Source organism: Balaenoptera musculus, chromosome 1, assembly GCF_009873245.2.
Source record: "Balaenoptera musculus isolate JJ_BM4_2016_0621 chromosome 1, mBalMus1.pri.v3, whole genome shotgun sequence".
Classification (NCBI taxonomy): domain Eukaryota; kingdom Metazoa; phylum Chordata; class Mammalia; order Artiodactyla; family Balaenopteridae; genus Balaenoptera; species Balaenoptera musculus.
Window position 1 is genome coordinate 97172261 of NC_045785.1, and position 20384 is coordinate 97192644.

A 20384-nucleotide genomic window follows, 5' to 3' on the forward strand; every position below is an offset into this window, starting at 1 on the left:
TACTTGAAAATGTTTTATGAGCTTTAAAAATAGTGTTACTCTAGGATAAAATAGTCAAACCTATCAAACCAAAAAGCAATTGTGGGTAATGTATAATTTATACTTTATATAATGTATATTCAATAAAATGAATATGTTAAAATAAAATGTTACCCTTATTGCAATTTTAACCATCTTTGTTTTGAAGAACTGTACAACTGCACACTACTAAATAATTATGTAAATGAAATCAGACCAATAATCTAACAGCAGGTCTGCCTTTTATCCTTTTTTCAGGGGAAACAGGTTGTTCAGAAGCCAAGGAGGTTAGTAAAAGGAATGGAATCATTTTCAGCTCAGTTTGGGTGAAGGTTATTCTGAAGAGAAATGACTTTTTTACCACTTTTTTGCAATAAACAATGGAAACCAAAGAATAGTTGGCAACCTGGACATCAAACAGAAAAGGTGTTATAAATGATCTTTAAAAGGCACCTAGCATATAATGAATATAAAACTATTGATTTTGCAAGTTAGCACAAATCTAGATATGAATGGCATCCCCCTGGTTCCCTGTGGAAAAAGAGAGTGTTCTCAGTAGCTCCCACAGTGCTCACCTGATGCTGTCTTCTGGCCATCCCTGGCACATGGCTGAAACTTGCAAGCACTTCCCCAAGGTTTGGTTACTTCCTGTTCCTCCTTCTTATTGATTGTCTGCAATTCCCTCAGTTAAAAGCGTGCATCCTTTATATTTTTCAAGTATATTTAGTTTTTCAAGGGCTGTGATGGCGACACTGTTGTTGTGGGATCTGGATAATGTTTTTAAAGAGGCAGTCTGAAGGTCCCTTGTAGTAAGGTTTCAGGTATATTGATTGAATCTTTCACTTGCTTATGTGCAGAACACTTTGACATCTGCTTTTTAACTTCATTTGTTGGCTTGAAACTTCTTGGGAAAAGAAAACAGTAGAGAAGCATCTTTTAAAATGATTGCCTAATTACTGGCATTTCATTCAAATCATGGCTTATTGTTGTGTATATTTAACATTCCAATGACGATATTTTCCTTTTCAATTCAGTCAATATGGGATGACATCAGTGATTTTCTGTAGTAAAAATATGCATTTTGTGATTCATCTCACCACTTTGGATTCTCAGACTTTACTTGTGCGGTTTATTCAAACAGTGGTTTTCCTTGTGAAATCATGTAAGTAGGAACCATCTGGAAAGGTTACTGTGGAAACAGCAGGGGCTAGGGGGTGGGGCTAGAGAGCAAGAGATGCCATGACAACCTTTTTCGGGTTTCCCGGGAAACATGTGTTGCTATGGGAACTGCATCAGTCAGGTCCGAATTAGTAACTTCTGCTGGAAGGAGTGTCTGCCACTTTAATCTTCTTGTGATACTGCAGAAGCTTATCTCCCAGATGCATTAGGAAATTTTTTTGTTTCTCTCAGCAGCACTGAAAACATCTGTTTCTAGACTTTGATAGATGTTAGCTGGAATGCATACAGAATTTCATAGGAATCTCTTAGCCTAATACTTTCGAAATGCTTAACAAGCCCCAAAGAGTTAAACTAATTAGTCAGATCGGGACATCTTGGGCATTTCCCTTAGTTCAAAGTTGTAGAGATCCTTAAAATTCCGGGAGGGGGGCTTCCAAATAGAAATTCCAGTTGAAAACAAATAAACTTACGGTGGGTTTACAAGTCATTGTTCTAAATAGACTTTTCATCCACATATCCACAGTGTTGGCAATTGAACTAAATATTCAATAGTGTTGACGGGTCCATCAAACCGAAGCATCCTTTAAGTATGTGCCTGCTTTACTTAGTAAAGAAACAGCTGCCTTTCGATTCTGAGGTTAGACAGTTACTCCGTTCTTTAGTTTCATTTCCTTCCAGGATGTACAGTTTTTTTGTTTGGTTTTCTTTTTTTGTCTTTTTTTTTTTACAGAGCATGTGCTAAAAATCAAGTTTAAAGTAAGTTTGTTGTTCGAAATATTAAGAGAGGGAGAGAAAAAAAAAGGAGAGCTGAGAGAATGCAGCCCACTTGCAAAACAGACACCTGTTTCAGTATGAAGCAGTAGGGAGAGGGAGAATGAAGTGTGCTTTCCACTTCTTCATGTCCTTTCCTTGATGAATGGTCTGGAAATGTATAAAACAAGGGCATACACAGACCAAGGGGGCACGTTCTACACAATACTGGGCACAGCATGTCACTTGTTTCATATATTAAACATCGGTAAATATCTTTTTGATGTTGACACAGGAGTTGGGATTATTGTTCGTGGTGCAGGTGGCCGTGGAATTGCCCGTTTTGAAGGGGGTCTGGGGGAAAGCGCTATGGTTCATACCCCCCTCTTCGATCACCATATACTCCGACTTACTTAGAGTCGAGTTACTCCTCGCTTTCCGGAGCTCCTCGGCTGAAGGGGAGAGGTGCTGGCAACTTCCCACGTGCAAGTACTGGGCTTGCTCTTCCCCTTCTGTCTCCCGGTGGTAGAAGTAATTGAAGTTGGAAACAATCACAGGGACTGGCAAAGCAATGGTCAAGACACCAGCGATGGCACACAGTGACCCCACAATCTTGCCCCCTATGGTCACTGGGTGCATGTCACCGTAACCTACTGTCGTCATGGTTACCACAGCCCACCAGAAGGCATCAGGGATACTGCTAAAACCTGAAGTGGGGTCGTCTGCCTCCGCAAAATAGACCGCGCTGGAGAAAAGGATGACCCCAATAAAGAGGAAGAAGATGAGCAGCCCCAACTCCCGCATGGAAGCCTTCAGCGTCTGCCCCAGGATCTGCAGCCCCTTGGAGTGGCGGGAGAGCTTGAAGATGCGGAAGACCCTCACCAGGCGGATGACCCTCAGGATGGCCAGGGACATGGCTTGCTGTCCATTGCCTTGTCGCTCAGCCAGCTCGGTGCCCAGAGTGATGAAATAAGGGATGATGGCCACAATGTCTATCAGGTTCATGATATTTCGCGAGAAGGTGGCTTTGCTGGGGCAAGCGAAGAACCGCACCAGCAGCTCAAAGGAGAACCAGATGATGCACAGAGTCTCCACCACGAAGAAGGGATCCGAGAAGCTGGAGGCTCCCGCGGGGGCCCCCGACGTGCTGTTGCTGGCCGTCTCGAACAGCTCCTGCGACGGCGAGGCGGTGTAGTACTTCTCATCGCGGAACTCGGGCAGCGTCTCCAGGCAGAAGATGACGATGGAGATGAGGATAACGAGCACGGACACGATGGCGATGCCCCGGGCCGGCCCGGAGCTCTCCGGGTACTCGAAGAGCAGCCACACCTGGCGTTGGAAATCTCGGCGGGGCAGGGGCCGCTCCTCCTCCCGCAGGAAGCCCTCGTCCTCGCGGAACTTCTCCATGGCCTCCTCGCCCAGCTGGTAGAAGCGGATCTCCTCGGAGAAAATGTCGATGGGCACATTGACCGGCCGGCGGATTCGGCCCCCGGACTGATAGTAGTAGAGGATGGCGTCGAAGCTGGGCCGGTTGCGGTCGAAGAAGTACTCATTGCGGAGCGGGTCGAAGTACCTCATGCGCCGCTTGGGGTCGCCCAGCAGAGTCTCCGGGAACTGGCAGAGGGTCTTGAGCTGCGTCTCGAAGCGCAGCCCCGAGATGTTGATGACCACGCGCTCCCCGCAGCAGTCCTGCTCGCCGGCGGCGGGCAGCGCGGGCGGCAGCGGCTCGTAGCGGTCGCAGCCGCCGCCGCCACCGCAGCCGCCCTGAGGCGGGTCCCCGCCGCCGTCGGTCGCCTCCGGCTCCAGCAGGTGGTCCCCGGCCACCACCGTCATGTCCGGCGGCAGCTCGGGGCCCGCGGCGGGCTCTGCGTAGCCGGGGTTCAGCAGCGTGTGGGCGCCGCCGCCGCCGCCGCCGCTCGCGGGGTGCTGAGGCGGGTGGGCGCGGTGGCGGGCGGAGGGCGGCGGCGGCGGCGAGCGCAGGAGGCTGAGGCGCTCGTCCATGCGGCGGGGAACAGGCGGCGGCGCGGGCCGGCTCGCTCCTCCTCGCGCTCCCCGCCCCTTCGCCGCCTCCGCCTCCCGCCGAGCCCGCCGCCTGTTGCTGTTGCTGTCGCTGCCGCGAGGCTCGGTCTGGGTCTGGCGCTGTCCGCCGGGCTCCTCCAAAGAGACGCCTCCTCAGCCCTCCTCCTCCCTCCCCCGCGGGGCGCGCGCCCGCCCCTCCGCGTCCCCTCCGGATTCCGGCCCACCGCGCGGGCGCGCGCCCCGCTCCCCGGGAGCCGCCCGGCCCAGCTCTTCCCCGCCGCCCTCCGCGTCCCTCTGGGTCACCCGAACGCCCACATTTTGCACTTCGGCGTCCCCACGGAGCCCTCGCCCAGCCCAGGCGGCCCCCCCGAGGCTTCCCGATTGGCCCTGGGCCGCACCGCAGCCGGCGGGCGCCGGCCTTCTCGCCCCGCAAGATCCACCTGGGCCCCCCGGGGAGGCGGGCTCCGCGGAGCCGAGGTGGCCAAAGGCGGGGGCGGGCTAGGAGGGAAGATGGGGGCTTGCTCTGGGGCCGCCGCGGTGTCGAGGCAGGGAGTGGCAGGCCAGGTGGGCGCCCTGGGCAAGAGGCAAGCGGGGTGCCTGCATCCTGAGCCCACTCGAGGGTGAAAGACCTGCAGGCCGGGAGGGCTCTAGATAATTTCGCTCCTGTTTGGATGAGAAGCCCAGCGGAGTAATGGGTACTGAGGAGTTTCGCACCCGGAGTCTGAAGAAAATGGTCGTTAAAGACGTTCAGGGACTTCACTTCTGCAGTGGATAGTTCACACTACCTTTCGCAGCTGAGATTTCAGCCATTAGGAAGAATCAAGGACCCAGTTTCTGGTTAGGTTTGGCGAGGGGAGCCTGGCCTTTTCAGTACAGTGAGTTTCCTATCGGTGCAAAAATAAGAGGAAAATGAAAAAGGAAATTCACATCTCAAATCCGTGGTGGGAGGGACGAGAGCCAGACCCGTACCTAGACCGTGCCTGATGTTCCACCGCTGGCCTTGCCGTAGGGAATTTGTCACGCTCTAGTTGTTAAACTGGGAGAACAGTCATTCCGCAACTTGTATCTCTGTTGCTTGATTTTGGCTTGGAGATAATAACTAACAATTGTCCCCTTTGAACCTAAACTATTTCTTTAAATTGTTGTGGGCACCCTGAACACAATTACTGTTTCCAAACGTTTTAGCAACTCCAATTTAGAGTCAACCCTAGGCTTAAAAATGTGTTTTCGATGGTATCATTCAAATCATTTACAAAAGAAGAACTGTTGTGTAGACAATTCCCTCACCCTTCATACCTTAGCTGACAATTTGACTTGAAGTAAGAGTGATTTGTGGTCATTGCTTTCCATACCACTCTCAACTGTGAGGTTCTCTAGGGCAGAGCCAGATCTTATCCAATTTATATTCCTAACAACTACCAAAGTGCCTGATCAATAGTAGGAACTCAGTATACGTTTGTTGAATTGAATTCCCCAACAAGTGATGCTTTGTATTTCTATCTGCTCTGGAGTGTCAACATTTCTTTCTTCTGAGCCCAGGACCACTGAGATTCCTGGGATGAGTGGTGGGGAGAAACCGAGCTCCCAATACAGCATGTTACTCAGTTATGCCACAGGGTTTCCTCCTTTGCCTTTTCTGGGTACAACAAGCACCCATGTTCTTTACCGTCCTTTATCTTCCACATCGCCTCCAGGTCAGTGCCAGGCACTGCAGGCAGTAACATATGTTGTAAGATGGTAAAAGTGGACAACCATGTAAAGTACTCTCTCACAAAACTAGAACAGTGTACTTGAGCTGGTACTTAGGGTAGCAGTATAATCAATCATTCATATATTTAAATCTAAGACAGATAGCTCGCTGCAAGGATGGCTGGTAGAAAGGCAAAGACCCTATTTTTAAAGACCGAATGTTTCATGCACTTCTATGTCTGACTTAGAAAGTGATTAATTTCTCCATTTGCAGGAATTAGTACTGAAATTAATATTAATCAATGGCAAGGAAGAGCAGAACAGAGGATGGTCCTGTGATGGATGGTCACAGCTTCTCCCTTCTGTGATCTCTCTGCTTCAGAAATGACTATTTCCATTCCTTTCATGTATTTGTTTTGTTTGGAAGACTGCTTATGAGCTTCTTAGGATGGTCCTTACTTTATATTTGAGGCCCAGAGAAGTTTGTTTCTTCAAGCTCACACAGCGCATTTGTGGCAGAGTTGGGCTTAAAATCTTGGATTATTTCCAAATCCAACGTTCACTCTACTGTATCACACTGTGAAACTCTTATGTTGATCACTGTGAGTGCTTTGTAAATACTAGATTTCTAACAGCACCCAATTTTCTTCTGATTGCTGACTAGTTCACTTCAATTCATATTTATTTTAAGTGAAAACCACTTTCTTCTGATGGCTAGTCTATTGTTTACAGGAAATGAGTTGGTGGGCAAATTCCAGCCCTGTCGGACAGCAGAACCCATCACAACAAATCAATGTCAAAAATGGCACTTGAGGAACAAGACATACCATTTATTTAGTACCCCCAGTGGAGTAGCTCAAAGTGATTTGAAAATGTCTCATTAATCCTCATGACACCCCTGTGGGATAATAATAATATTATTATAATGTTTAAGCATAGAACTGTGGCAAAGCCGACAGCTTCTCTGAGCATGTGCAGAATTTCCTTATATTTCCGTCTTCAATGTTAGAGCCTAAGTAAAACCATCAGATTTGCAAACAGCAAAGGTAAATCTTGGTGTTTGGGCTTTCTGTGTTGCTCTGGATGTAGCTTGAGTTTCTTACTCATCACAACAGTACTAGAGATAGCTTATCAGTGGTTTACTGGATGTTTAGCAACCTCTGGAATTAGCCCAGAATTGTTTGAGAGTGGGACAAGGCAGGCCTAGAGATTACCACTAATTACAATTATACATAAATCAATGGAGAAAGAACACCTACTACGTGCAAAGCATTGTTCTAGATACTGTGGGAGTATGAAGTTGGAACACAGATCTTGACCTCAATAGGCTCACATGGAGTTGGGAAGATGGGATATAAATCCAGGAAAAATCTTAACAGCAGCATTTAGTTAACAATACAATAGTACCAGAAGTGTCAAAAGATACCCTGTGATTATTTGGTCTATTCTAGCCAACCTGGCTGCCTTGTTGTTTCTCAATTATGCCAAGCTGGTTCCTACCTCAGGGTCTTCGTACTTGCTCTCCCCTCTGCCTGAAACACTGTTCCTCCAGATTTTCATATGACTTTCTCCATTATTTTAGGCCTCCAGTTAAAATGTCACTTCATCAGAAATGACTCCCCTGATGACAACCACTCAATTTCAAAGAGTTCCCCTTCCTCTCGCATCTTGGTAACTTTCTAACCTCTTACCTGCTTTATTTTTTCCTTATTGCATTTATTTACTTGAAATTTTATCTTTATTTGGTTACTTGCTTATTGACTGTCTCCTGCACTAAAACATAAACTCTCTGATGGCAGGGTTTTGACTTTTTCACTTCTGTGTCACCAAAGTCTAGAACAGTACCTGGCACAATAATAGATGCTCAATCAGTATACATTGAATGGAGGAAAGAAAAGGGGCAGAGTGAACACACAAGACATATGAAGGTACAATGAGTGAACCAGTTTTGCTGGTGTAGAGAGGTTATTTTGGAGAAGTATCTGTCCAGTTCTGGTTCTATTTCGTAGAACCTGCTGGGCTGTGCATATATATAAGGCTTGTTTTTTAAAGTGTCACTTCCTCCCTGTTTCTCTACTTTCCCTTCTCCCTACCATAATGGATGGGTCTATCTTGCACTCCAGAATTACATTCTCAACTCCCTGCTTGGGTATTCTTCCTGCAGATACCCCAAACTTAATATTTATAGCACCGAACTCATTATCTCTCTCTTTCCAAACTTGCTTCTCTTCCTGTTTTTCTTATTTCATGTGGGAATGTGAAGTCATCCCTGAATCGTTCCTCTACCCCCACACCCAGTCAGTCACTAAGTGCTTTCTATTCTCTCTCCAGGTCCCTCTGTATTCTGTCCTCACCTCTCCAGTCTCACCACCATGATCATTTCATAACAGGCTCCCTGCTTTCAGTCTCTCTTTTATGTATTTCATCCTCCAGGAAGCAGCCAAGTTATTTTTGTAAAACGTAGATTTGATCACATTGCTCTCTAGTGCTGCTGTGATGATTGGCCCTGACCTGTCCTTCTGGCAGCCTCTTCTGTATTCCTTCCACACCGCTTGCTGGTCCCTGGACGTGCCACCCACTTACACACTGCCAAGCCTTTGCTCATGCTCCAGCTCCCTGGTCATCCTGCACCTTTTCCCCACTAGTGAATTCAGTCTTCAAGGCCCAGCTTAGAGGTCACCTCTTGTGAGACCCTGAGCCTTGCTGTCAGCCATGATTACCGCTTCGAAAAAAGCTCAAAATAAAAATGATTATAAATGAACTCATGATTCTCCTTCTCATCAGAGCTTCTATGGCATTTTGTTCAGAGCTCCATTAGAGGGCTTTACTGAACTATATTTAGTGTGTATGATATGATCTGTCTCCCTATGAGAATGTGAACTCCATAATACTGATAGTTAACATAGTGAGCAGTGAATACACTGTGCTAAGCCAGGACTGTGTATGCACCTTATATGCAGTAACCTTCAACAGCCCTGTGGGTGGGTAATATTAGTACTACTAGTTCACACGTGGAGAAACTGAGTGCAGACTGGTAACATCACTCCTTGCAAGAGTACACAGCCAGGAAATGATAGAACCAGGATTCAAACTGAGAAGTCCACAATTTCAAGCCCTACCTTAGACCACCTCTGTGAGGATCAGCGGGCTTGTCTCATTCATCTTCATATTTCCAGTGTCCAGTATTGTGCTGATATATGAAAAATGTTTTTTGAATAGTATAATAGAAGAGAAGCGATTATGAAGCATGAATACATATTCATTAAAAAACTGATAGACCATAATAAAGCTATTAGTCCTGTTCCCCAAGGCAAAGGTTAAAAAAGTGCTCTTCTGAATTTGTACCATTTTTTTTAAAAGAAGAAAGAAAGATGCCCTATACAAGGAGGAAGTGATTCCAGAAGTAATGGGTTGTCCAAAAAGTTCATTCGGGTTTTCTGTAACATCTTAAGGAAAACCCCAAATGAACTTTTGGCCAATGCAATAAATGCAGACTCCTGGGGTTTGGGATCCTGACTGGGGTTAGGATGGCTCTCTCGTGTTGCTCTGTCCCTCAGAATGACCCAACAGTCTGTGTTCCCACATGGCAGGGTGATTCTCAGAAAAAAATTTCTATCCTGAGAAGACTGAATTCTGTCAGCAAATATGCCAGCAAAAGAGTTAAAAGTATTACGTTAGGGCAAGCATTTAAATAAGTCCAGTGTTTCTTCTTGAGCCTCTGTGTATCAGAGGATGCAATCAGACACTGAAACACCTGCGTGGCTTTTTCTGCTTCTCGTTAATTTATTGAAAAATCAGGCACAGTCATACCTCTAATCATAGATAAAATGTGCGATTAATGATGAGACAAGCAGTAAACTCCCTGGTATGTACAAATTATTTGTTTGCAGATGGGAATCTTAACATTTGTAGAAGCAATTGAACGGCTTTAGAACACTACCAAACATATTCACTTTCCTCTAGTGAGATGTACATTACAAATAATGCTTTCGGGGCTTCCCTGGTGGCGCAGTGGTTGAGAATCTGCCTGCTAATGCAGGGGACATGGGTTCGAGCCCTGGTCTGGAAAGATCCCACATGCCGCGGAGCAACTAGGCCCGTGAGCCACAACTACTGAGCCTGCGCGTCTGGAGCCTGTGCTCTGCAACAAGAGAGGCCGCGACAGTGAGAGGCCCACGCACCGCGATGAAGAGTGGCCCCCACTCGCCACAACTAGAGAAAGCCGTCGTACAGAAACGAAGACCCAACACAGCCAAAAAATAAAATAAAATAAATAAATAGCGTTCCCTTAAAAAAAAAAAAATGCTTTCACCATGATTTTCCTCAAAGTGGGTTTGACCAAGAATGTTTTAAAATATCTAGAAAATTCCTTTTATTTGTTTTTTCACGGTCCTCTGTGACGCACTTTATTGTGAGGCTATGAGTGAGCCGCAATAACATTAATTTCAAGAGCTAAAAGGGATTATTTTAGTTATATGATTGAGTTGATAGTAATGTGAACTTTGAGCATACATTGACACAAGTTTGTAAAGCTTTAGCAGACATTTATAGAAATTTATTGAAATACTGTAAAGTCAAGGGTAAATTTTGATTGAGATTTTTTTTGTATTGACATTCTGGTGAAAACTAAAACATAGTTTATTAATCTACAGACATAATGTCACAGTGTTATTACTTTGTCATTACGTTTTGCAATGATGTTGACAAAGCAATTCAAGAAAAGCATTATCATTTTATTGAGTTTTCATGACAATGGTAATAATGTTAATGAAAGTGTATAAAGGCCCAGACTGATCCAATAAATACTGAGTATTATAATGACAAAAGAATATGAATGCAATTCTTTGGGAATTTCATCATACCTGAGGTAAAATGCAAAGGATACATCAGCTGGTTATAAAATGGATGCAAATAAAACTAAACCACATTGTGATAATGTTAGTCCCTTCCCTATCCAGACTCAGCTACAAGTATTGAAAATCTTCATGTATAGTCTTCACTCAGGACAACTCCATTCATGAGCCAATTCTAAGCAAACTTGTCAGAATATATTGGAAATCTCATTCTTACCCTCACCCATGGCGGTGGGTCTAGAATCTATCTTGTTGCCCTAAGTCCAGTGTGCCTGGGATGGGACCCCCATTGCCTATAAAGCTTCAGCCTTGTGCTGAACCCCTGCCATATTTTGCATGGCAGTAGGACCAGACCTCTACCTCAGCTTGCTACTATCTCTCCAGTTTACCCATTGAGACAAAAACCCTATCCTGAAAGCTCAACTGGCTTGTTGAGATCCCATTTCTCCTTTTTGCCCTTAGTAGGTCCCCCAAAGGCTGAACCCTGCCATAGGCTGGAGTTCTTATTTATGCCAGGTGGGCCTCTTGGAGCTACATAGCTTCTACCACTCACCTGACTACTAGGATTGCCATTGTCTTTGCCCATCCTCTGGCCTTACATCTGCCACTGGTCTGGACCCCAGTCTGGACCTCATGGATAATGAGACTTTCCCAGCTTGCACCCAGATTTTATTCTCCCTCCTAGGATTTTATGACTTGAGAAGTTGGCCACTCTCCTTGGGGACCTGTCCTAAAGGTGAATTTATTCTCCTAGCCTGTACTCTCACCATTCCCAGCTTCCCTCCATATCCTTACCATCCAACTGAAGTCCTAGAATGCCTCATGACAGAATTACATGGGTTGATACGCACAGCTAGAAATGCTAAACCAATTTATACTGAAGTCCATTGTTTATATAGTCATTCAAATGAACTGATATATATATATATAATCAATATATATAATCAAATATATATAATCAAATATATATCAGTTCATTTAAATATATATCAGTTATATATATATATATATATATACTATATATATGCATCAATTCATGTAAATGTAAAACGGGGATATATATATATCCCCATATGTATACGTTTTATAAAGGATAAATTGTCCTGATTTCCCACCCCCATAAAACTCCATTTGAATTTAAGGATTCACCTGCAAGATGCCAGTCTCAACATGCACGTGAACAGAAATTTCTGCCAAATGCTTTTATGTCAAAGATTAGTTTTCAGAAAAAACCTACTATTTGAGCATGTTTATCCAGTACGTCGTTATTCAGAACAAGCTAACGTTAAGCTGTGCTGGGACTTCCCTGGTGGTCCAGTGGTTAAGACTTGGCCTTCCAATGCAGGGGGTGCAGTTTCGATCCTTGGTCAGGGAGCTAGGATCCCTCATGCCTCATGACCAAAAAACCAGAACATAAAAAAAACAGGAGTGGGACTTCCCTGGGGGTCCAGTGGTAAAGAATCCATCCTGCAATGCAGGGGATGTGGGTTTGATCCCTGGTCAGGGAACAAAGATCCCACATGCCATGGGGCAACTAAGCCCGTGCACCACAACTACTGAGACCATGCCTCAACTAGAGAGCCCATGTGCTGCAAACTACAGAGCCCATGTGCTCTGGAGCTCGCACTCCACAACTAGAGAAGAGAAAGCACGCATGCCACAACTAGAGAGAAGCCCACGTGCCGCAGCGAAATATCCCGCATGCTGCAACAAAGATTCCACGTGCCTCAACTAAGACCCAAAAAATTAAAATGAACAAATAAACAAACAAAAAAACAGTAGCAATATTGTAACAAATTCAATAAAGACTTTTAAAATGCTCCACATCAAAAAAAACTTAAAAAAAAAAAGATGTGCTGTAACGTAGCAGAAAGTGTTCTATCATTGGATTAAAACTATCTGAAGTTAAAGTGGCCTTGACAAATCCATTTTACCTCTCTATCTCAGTTTTTCATCTGTAAAATGAACAAAATTCTATCTAAGCCGCATGATATGAGAATTAAATGAGATTATGTATGTGAAAGTACTCAATTCCTCATCTTGCATACACTAGGTGCTCAGTTGTTGTTCGTTCACTCGTACTTTCCATACAACATAAATGCATGGCGGGGGAGTGAGGAGAGGGTGAGATGATTGTGAAATCACAATCATACTTCTGATTGTGAAAGCCCACGTGCAATGCAAGCCCTTTATCTGTTGTGTCTCAAAGAAGGACAGGCCTCTCACTTCTGGCTTTAATCAACTTGTGGCCCAGGAGCACCCACACTGAGCAGGGCTTACAAAACTCATCAGAGAACAAAGGGCATCCTTTAGGAGGAGACTCTGGAATTTCCTGGTTTTAGTACTCTCATCTCAGTCTCTTCAAAGTTCAGTGCTTTGCAGTTAGTAGGCATGCAAAAAATATTTGTTGAAGTAAACTTGTTAAAAAAGACGATCCAGTCTAACACATTCATTTTACAGATGGAGTAATTATGGTCTTAAGATGTAAGTAACTTCTCTCCAAAGTCCAGCATTTAGTTAGTGACAGAGTCAGAATAGAATCTAATATTACTAATTTCCAGCCAGGTTCTTTTAACTTTTACCCCTACTTTTCTTCTTTATTAATTTACTCATTTATTCAGAGACCTTCTTCCCTCTGTTCTTCCCTTCTTTCCTTTTCATGACACCTACACTTGCTAAACACCTGGAATTAAAGATGGATGAGACACATGCCTGAGACATCCTGCCTTAACTGACCTCCCTGGGCCCGCCCTCAGTCCTGTCTGTATCTGTAGCACCAACCGGGCTCTTTTTGCATTAGCTGACTTCTCTGCCTAGATCTCCCATTACCTTCCTTTTCTTTTTAGCCTTTTTTACTCCTACAGACTTTCTGCAGCTTCCAAACTTAGCCGTCAACGCATAGGGCAGGATTTCTTCCGTAGAGCTCCTCTCCTTTGGGCCCGTAAATCCTGGCGCAGCTAGAGGCCTAGGCAGAGCTGAGATTCTGCCCCTTTGGTGACTCTACTGGTGCCCCCTGCTGGGGAGAGCATGACAACCTCTGGCTTCAAGCACGACACTGAAGAGCCTACCCCTTGACGAGATCAGCACTACATGATTCTTGAACCTATTCCAACTGGGACAGCAACCTCGGCAATGGTAGCTGAAGGGGGCCTGGAGTAGGTCATAAACCCTCATTCTGACATGCTGATGCGAACCTTAAGGTATCTGCGTGCTTACCAAGTTGTCTGCCCTACCTCCTATCCTGCTCACCCAGTTCTTAAGACTCGAGTTCTGCCTCATTTTCCCTTTGTTAAAACTGGACTACCTCCCTACCAGCTCCTACCAGGCTCCTCCTTGGGAGACTGGCCCTGCTACCAGAGCCACCATCTGTTGCTTGAATCCTGCTCTCCAAGGGCTACCCTCCTAGTCAATATCAAGCTGTCTGGACCTCCACTGCTACACCAACCTCAGTGTGGACATGACGGCACACAGTTCTTCACACGATGGATGTGGCTGATCCACCTTTCTCTGCCTCCCTGATGAGGAGATGCCCTGGCAGGTTAGGCCCTAGCAAGATGACAGGTTTCAGAGATGGGCACAGGGAACGTCACTTTCTTGCACTCAGGAGGATAAAACAGCAAAATCTTGGAGCGATTCAACCCCCAAATGTCAAGAGATGTAGAAACTGACTGTGCTGTGGTGGTACATATTATTAATGAATAGAAGTGCACCTCTGTGCCCAGAAAACACTGGCTGCATAGTTTTGGAAGATAATGCATTGCTAAGTACTTCTGACACCCCATCCTGAGGTTGATTTCTAAACAAATGGGCTGAAACTCAATTACCCCTAATTCTGAAGCACAAGGGCTCTGGGCCCACCTCAGCATGAAGAATGGAATCAAGGGTGCCAACTAGAGAGAATATTACAGATGCTCGCATTCAAATATGTAAGCTGAGAGTGTTTCAAGTGCATCTGAGTACTTTAGTGCTTCATGAATGGCCCAGCTACATTATCAAGCCCGGGTATTGAGAAACTAATAAGCGAACCACTCTTACTTGTTAAAATACTGTGTGCCTGAGTCAGAGGAAAAGCTGAAGATGATTAGATTACTGGAATATTCCTTTTTGGTCAGTTGTTACTGAATCCAGATTGACTTTGGAGGTCAAAAAATCTTAACTATGTGCCACATAAAATATATTGTAAATGTGGTATTCTGAGTTTATTTTCCTAAGATAATAAACATGGTAACAGAAAATTGATAGCAAGACCAAGAAACATGTAACATTCAGTTTGCCAGTTTTTCTTAATTCACCTGGTGAATGATCTCGTTTCAATAAAGGAGCATGTTTAGGAAACTCAAAGATAGGTTGGTTTTATAATCTCTCTGTTTAGATTATAGGAGCAGGGGCCATGTCTTCTTCAACATTTCCCTCCTCAGTGCCTGATAGAGTGCTTTTCTACATAGTAGGCCTCCATAGATATTAATAGAATGCTTAATGAATTATTCATTTCCTATGCTGACCAAAAGAGCCAGCTCACAGATAAATTTCAACATATTCTTTTGCTGCCTGAATGCAGTCTTGGTCATAGTCTGCAACCACTTATGTAATTTCCTCCTATTTTAACATATTTAGAAATTTACATTATGTACCAGGACTATAAAATCTCTGAGACAGAGTGTGAAGTGCAAGGTCAATGCTGCTTTCGCACCCGAACATAACCCTCAGGAGAATAAGATAATGGATTTCAAACTGTACATTTCAATATGACAATAATATAAAGGCAGATTAATATATGTTTTTAACCATTTTTCTTACAGCTTTATCACCACTCACCCCTCCCCAAAGCCTCATAGCAGCTTTAGTAAGATGTTTACTTATTTAGATATACCTTACACATAGTATGGAGTTTGTATAAATGCAATAAAAGTCCATAACATTCCTGTATAATATAGAGCAGGGAAAAGAGGGCCCTTTGGCTCTGGGGCTAGAATATAAAGCAGTTTCAGTTACTAAGACAGGTTAATTCTTGAGAGTCAGAAAACAGTGTTCAATCCCAGTTGGTCCAATTTCTGCCAAATAACCAGGATGATAAATGCATCACCCCTCAAGGACAGAAGACATGTTGGAGATCAGGTAACTTAATTTCAAATATGAAATATATCTAATTGATTTGCAATGCTGTCCCTGGTGTACTGCCCACTGAGGATGAAAAATTCTAAGGGTTCTGAACCTGTGACACCAGATTAAAAAAACACCAGCTGTCACTCCTGCTTAGGAGACAAGAAGACAGAAAAAGCATGAAGGAGAGTGATGTATGACCCGTAACTCCTGTGGGCTGCTGCACTTTATCAATCAGAGACTAGTAGCACGAGAACATATTATGGGGCCAATTTTGTTGTCAGCTGTACCTTCAACTAGTGTATGTGAAACAGCCTGGCTTTTAATGGGAACCTTCACATACAGAGGCAGAATTTAGACTAGGATGTGAGCAAGCCAAAGAAACCGTCTACGGCAGGAGATAAACGTGTCTTTTAGCCTATCTTTATCTGGCTTATGAAATAATATTACCAAGCAGTGATTTCTCTTCTTTTTGTGGTCTGACGTTAGTCATTTTTTTCACCCTTAGAACTGCATTAAACTGAAGGAATGGGACTTCAGTTAATATTGTAATAATCCCCATTGCTGATAGTCATTTTTAAGCTCATTGCCATCAAATTTCTGCATAATGTTTTAAAAGATGCTCAAGAGATTAAAAATCCTGATTAAATATTTCCAGTTCTTTCTAATATAAATCTGTATAGCTTAAAGTTATTAATATGATACATGTTGAGAATAGCAACATCCACAATAAATATGTTGGACCATTGTAAACTGCTATATTTATCTGATTTATTTTCCGGAATGTTGCCTTGGGCTCCAAAAACAGATTATTGGAGAGTTCTGCCTGGTATAAAAGGCTGTCAGAAATAATTTTGGCTAGCTACATGAGGACCAATTTATATGTCGATTACACATCTGCCAAGCATTTAGCATAACAAAGCAACATAGAATGTGAGAAGAGATATTGTTACAAAAGTAAAAACCAAGGCCATAGTTAAATTAATGGTTGTTTAAAATATAATGTTTGTTATATCTCCTGAAAATTGGGCAACTAGCAAAAACTACTAATACATTTTGGCATTTACATTTTTTTTTTCCATTTAAAAGGTGTGATAATGGCTTTATGTGGATATTTGCTTTCTTTTATTTTTTATTTTTTAAATTTTTTATTTATTTATGGCTGTGTTGGGTCTTAGTTTCTGTGCGAGGGCTTCCTCTAGTTGTGGCGAGCGGGAGCCACTCTTCATCGCGGTGCGCGGGCCTCTCACTATCGCGGCCTCTCTTGTTGCGGAGCACAGGCTCCAGACAGGCAGGCTCAGTAATTGTGGCTCACGGGCCTAGTTGCTCCGCGGCATGTGGGATCTTCCCAGACCAGGACTCGAAACCGTGTCCCCTGCATTGGCAGGCAGATTCTCAACCACTGTGCCACCAGGGAAGCCCTGGATATTTGCTTTTTAAGACAGGTTGAGGGTCTATCCTATGAATGGGGAAATGGACCTAAACATTAGAGCTACCTTTTGAAGAGGCTGGTTTAATCAAATTCTTAAACTAGCTGTTTTTTAATTTTAATTTTATTTTTTAAATTAAAGTACAGTTGATTTACAATGTTGTGTTAGTTTCTGGTATACAGCAGAGTGCTTCTGAATATTGAATATAGTTTCCTGTGCTACACAGTAGGACCTTGTGGTTTATCTATTTTATATATAGTAGTTCGTATCTGCTAATCCAAAACTTCTTTTATCCTTCCCCCACCCCCTTTTTCCTTTGGTAACCATAAGTTTGTTTTCTATGTCTGTGAGTCTGTTTCTGTTTTGTAAATAAGTACATTTGTGTCATACTTTAGCTTCCACATATAAGTGATATCATATGGTATTTGTCTTTCTCTTTCTGACTTACTTCACTTAGTATGGTAATCTCTAGGTCTACCTATGTTGTTGCAAATGGCATTATTTCATACTTTTTATGGCTGAGTAATATTCCATTGTGTGTGTGTGTGTGTGTGTGTGTGTGTGTGTATTGAATATATATGCTGCATTTTCTTTATCCATTCATCTATTGATGGACACTTAGGTGCTTCCATGTCTTGGCTATTATAAACAGTGCTGCTATGAATATTGGGGTGTATGTATCTTTTTGAATTATAAGCTAGCTGTTTAAAATGTAAAAGATTAGAAATAATATTCTTAAAGCATCAAAGCACCTCTCACAATACTCTCTTACATCTACCTATAATATATATATTCATACTTATATATAATATTTATACATGCCTATATATAATATATTTACATATATGTAAATATGTATATATACTCTTTTAAAAAGAAGATTACTAATAATAGTATTAATAATTATTGTTTTCTGGAGCTCTTAAATCATATTTATACATGGCCCATGTTGGCCAAGTATACTTATAGTATTCTATTTTTGGCACAAACCTTCCCTAATGATTTGATGAGTGTCTGATCTTCTGAACTGATCCCAAAACGGGGTAGAGCCTCAGCTCCAGACATTTAACAGGGCATGTCAGGCCACCTCAGTTTTAGAGACAATGGGCTCACTTTGATGTTTCTCAGTTTTCATTTTTGCTTTAGCCCCTCTGTCAGAGCACCCCACTTACTTTTCTGTGTATATGTTTGTGACATTTCTACTCAGGATTTCTTCTACAATCAACTCCATTTCATTATTTTTTATGAAGTGACATAGAGTCAGGACTTATGGGCACATTTGCATGTGTTCTGGTTCATCTCCTTATGGCTAAGTTCTAAAACATTCGCAGACCTATCTTTATATGATAACATTATTAATTCATCCTCAAATATGCACTGGAGATTATGTGCTAGGGTAGTATTTTAACATCATCACCCCCAATATACATACTGGGTTTATTTTTTACGATTCCAAATTCATTAGGCAATTTTGAAATCCTCTTCTTCTCCTATAAGAGTCTTTTAAAAATTACTGAAAACTGTAAATAAAAGTATCTAAAATCTTCACTGGTAGTTTCCATAACATACTCTAATTTTACTAAATAACAAAAATTGCTTAAAACAAAAAGTAGAATTTTATCTTCACAACTTTGCCTAATATGCTGGAGTAAGATACTTTATTCTTCTTTTAGTTAATGCTTATGTTCTTGCTGTTGGCTTGTTTACAGGTTATTTCATTAGGTTACCCTCTAATTCCGAGCTTTTATAGTCTAAAATCTGCCCAGTGTATGTGCACGTAGAAGTCTAGAGGAGCTTCAGGGTAATAGGAAGAACTCAAGACTCTAAGTGCAGAGATAGGGTTTAAATCCTAACTCCCTGGGTTCCTAAATCTCTCTGAGCCTTCAATTTCTTCATCTGTTATTAGGGGATGATAACCAGTTTACAAGGTGATTGTGAGGACTAAATGAAATAAGATACAAAGAGTACCTAGCACAGTGCCAGTTATATATTTGATGTGATATGCTCTAAAAGTGTTTGCCCAGTTTTGCTGGAAGTAAAATGTCAGCACAACATTATCTCTCACTTGAGTGGAAGAACTGGCCATTGGACACAGACAGCTGTGTATCAACAGATGGCCCTGGGTCAGTTAAATTCAATTTGAGTGAATGAATAATAAGTGCCCGCACAGCACTTTGTCCATTACTCAGACCTTTATACTGGTCTGGATTAACTTCTGTAGCACATCCCTGGCTGCTGAGTCTCCTGGATTTGCTGAACTAGACAATTTCATCCACACCCACTTCTACCTGGGTTTGAAGAGCCATCTAAAGGGATGAAATGATTGGGGAAAATTTTCATCCCATCTGAGGTCTGCTTTACATAAAGGATGCTGGCTGCTGAAAAGTAACCCATCAGGAGAAGAGCAAGAAAAACAATATGACACATAGGGCCTGCCTTGAGAGATGAGATTCACAAATTCTTCAGCAAACCCGATGAAGAAAATCTTTGAGCACAGAAATATGATCTGAGCACTCTGGAGCTCAACTAACTCATCTCTGGCAGCCCAGGCTGTTCCCTACAAATTGCCCATTTCAGCTGGTTAGCCCTATCTTTCCAAAGGACTGTGTGTTACACATAATTCACAGCTGGGAAATAAAAACAATGTTTGCCTTGCCTTCTCTTCCCCTTGTAATCAAAGCTTATGGCCTCCAAAAATATGACAAGTAGGGCAGGAGAGAGGCAAATGAGAAATCAAAGAGGTCTAGGGAAGGCAGCTAATGGGGGTTGGGAAATGCAACAAATACCAGTTTCAAACCAGGCTGAATCATTGCCAAGGAACCCAAGTTGACAAATGTGAGACACTGTTGAGGTTCCTAGTGGCAACTGTTGTCAGTTTAGCAAAAGAGCAGTGCTTTTGAAGCCAGATTTGGAGAGCAGATTTTGTGAAAAATCTATAATTCTGCTGCTTCTCAGGACTTGTTTCTAATTTTGGTTTTGGGCTGTCCTCAAAGCTCCCACCTCTCACGTATTCATTCTATTTGGGGGCTTATTGTGGAGGAAGACAGCTAATGCTATGTCCAGAAAGAGAAAAAATAAGTCCAAATATATGTTTTTCTTCTTTTTTTTTTCTTTATGTTTTTCTTCTTGAAACAGAAACACAAATTCAAACGTATCTGGGTTTTATGTCTACAGCTGTCCTTTGTCACCAACAGAGCTCACTAGTCTGCTCATCTCAGCCTACTGTGAGCAGATATTTCCCTGACATTTTTTTTGCTCACTTGTAAATCTCTCTGCAGCTCAGCACTGGTTCCCCACCTTTCTCCCTCCTGACTCTGCTCTAATCCCCATGCCTTCCCAGGCTTCC

General features: G+C 42.9%; 1 protein-coding gene across 1 annotated transcript; it reads right to left on the reverse strand.

Moving 5' to 3' along the window:
• Positions 1–795: 795 nt before the first annotated feature.
• On the reverse strand, positions 796–4076 carry KCNA3 (potassium voltage-gated channel subfamily A member 3). The gene has a single exon (XM_036860129.1). The coding sequence runs from the start codon at positions 3946–3948 to the stop codon at positions 2206–2208; it is 1743 nt and encodes a 580-aa protein (XP_036716024.1). The 5' UTR covers positions 3949–4076; the 3' UTR covers positions 796–2205.
• Positions 4077–20384: the final 16308 nt, after the last annotated feature.

Excerpts from the sequence above, each read along its gene's own strand:
- KCNA3 (XM_036860129.1), bottom strand. The coding sequence starts at position 3,948 with ATGGACGAGCGCCTCAGCCTCCTGCGCTCGCCGCCGCCGCCGCCCTCC.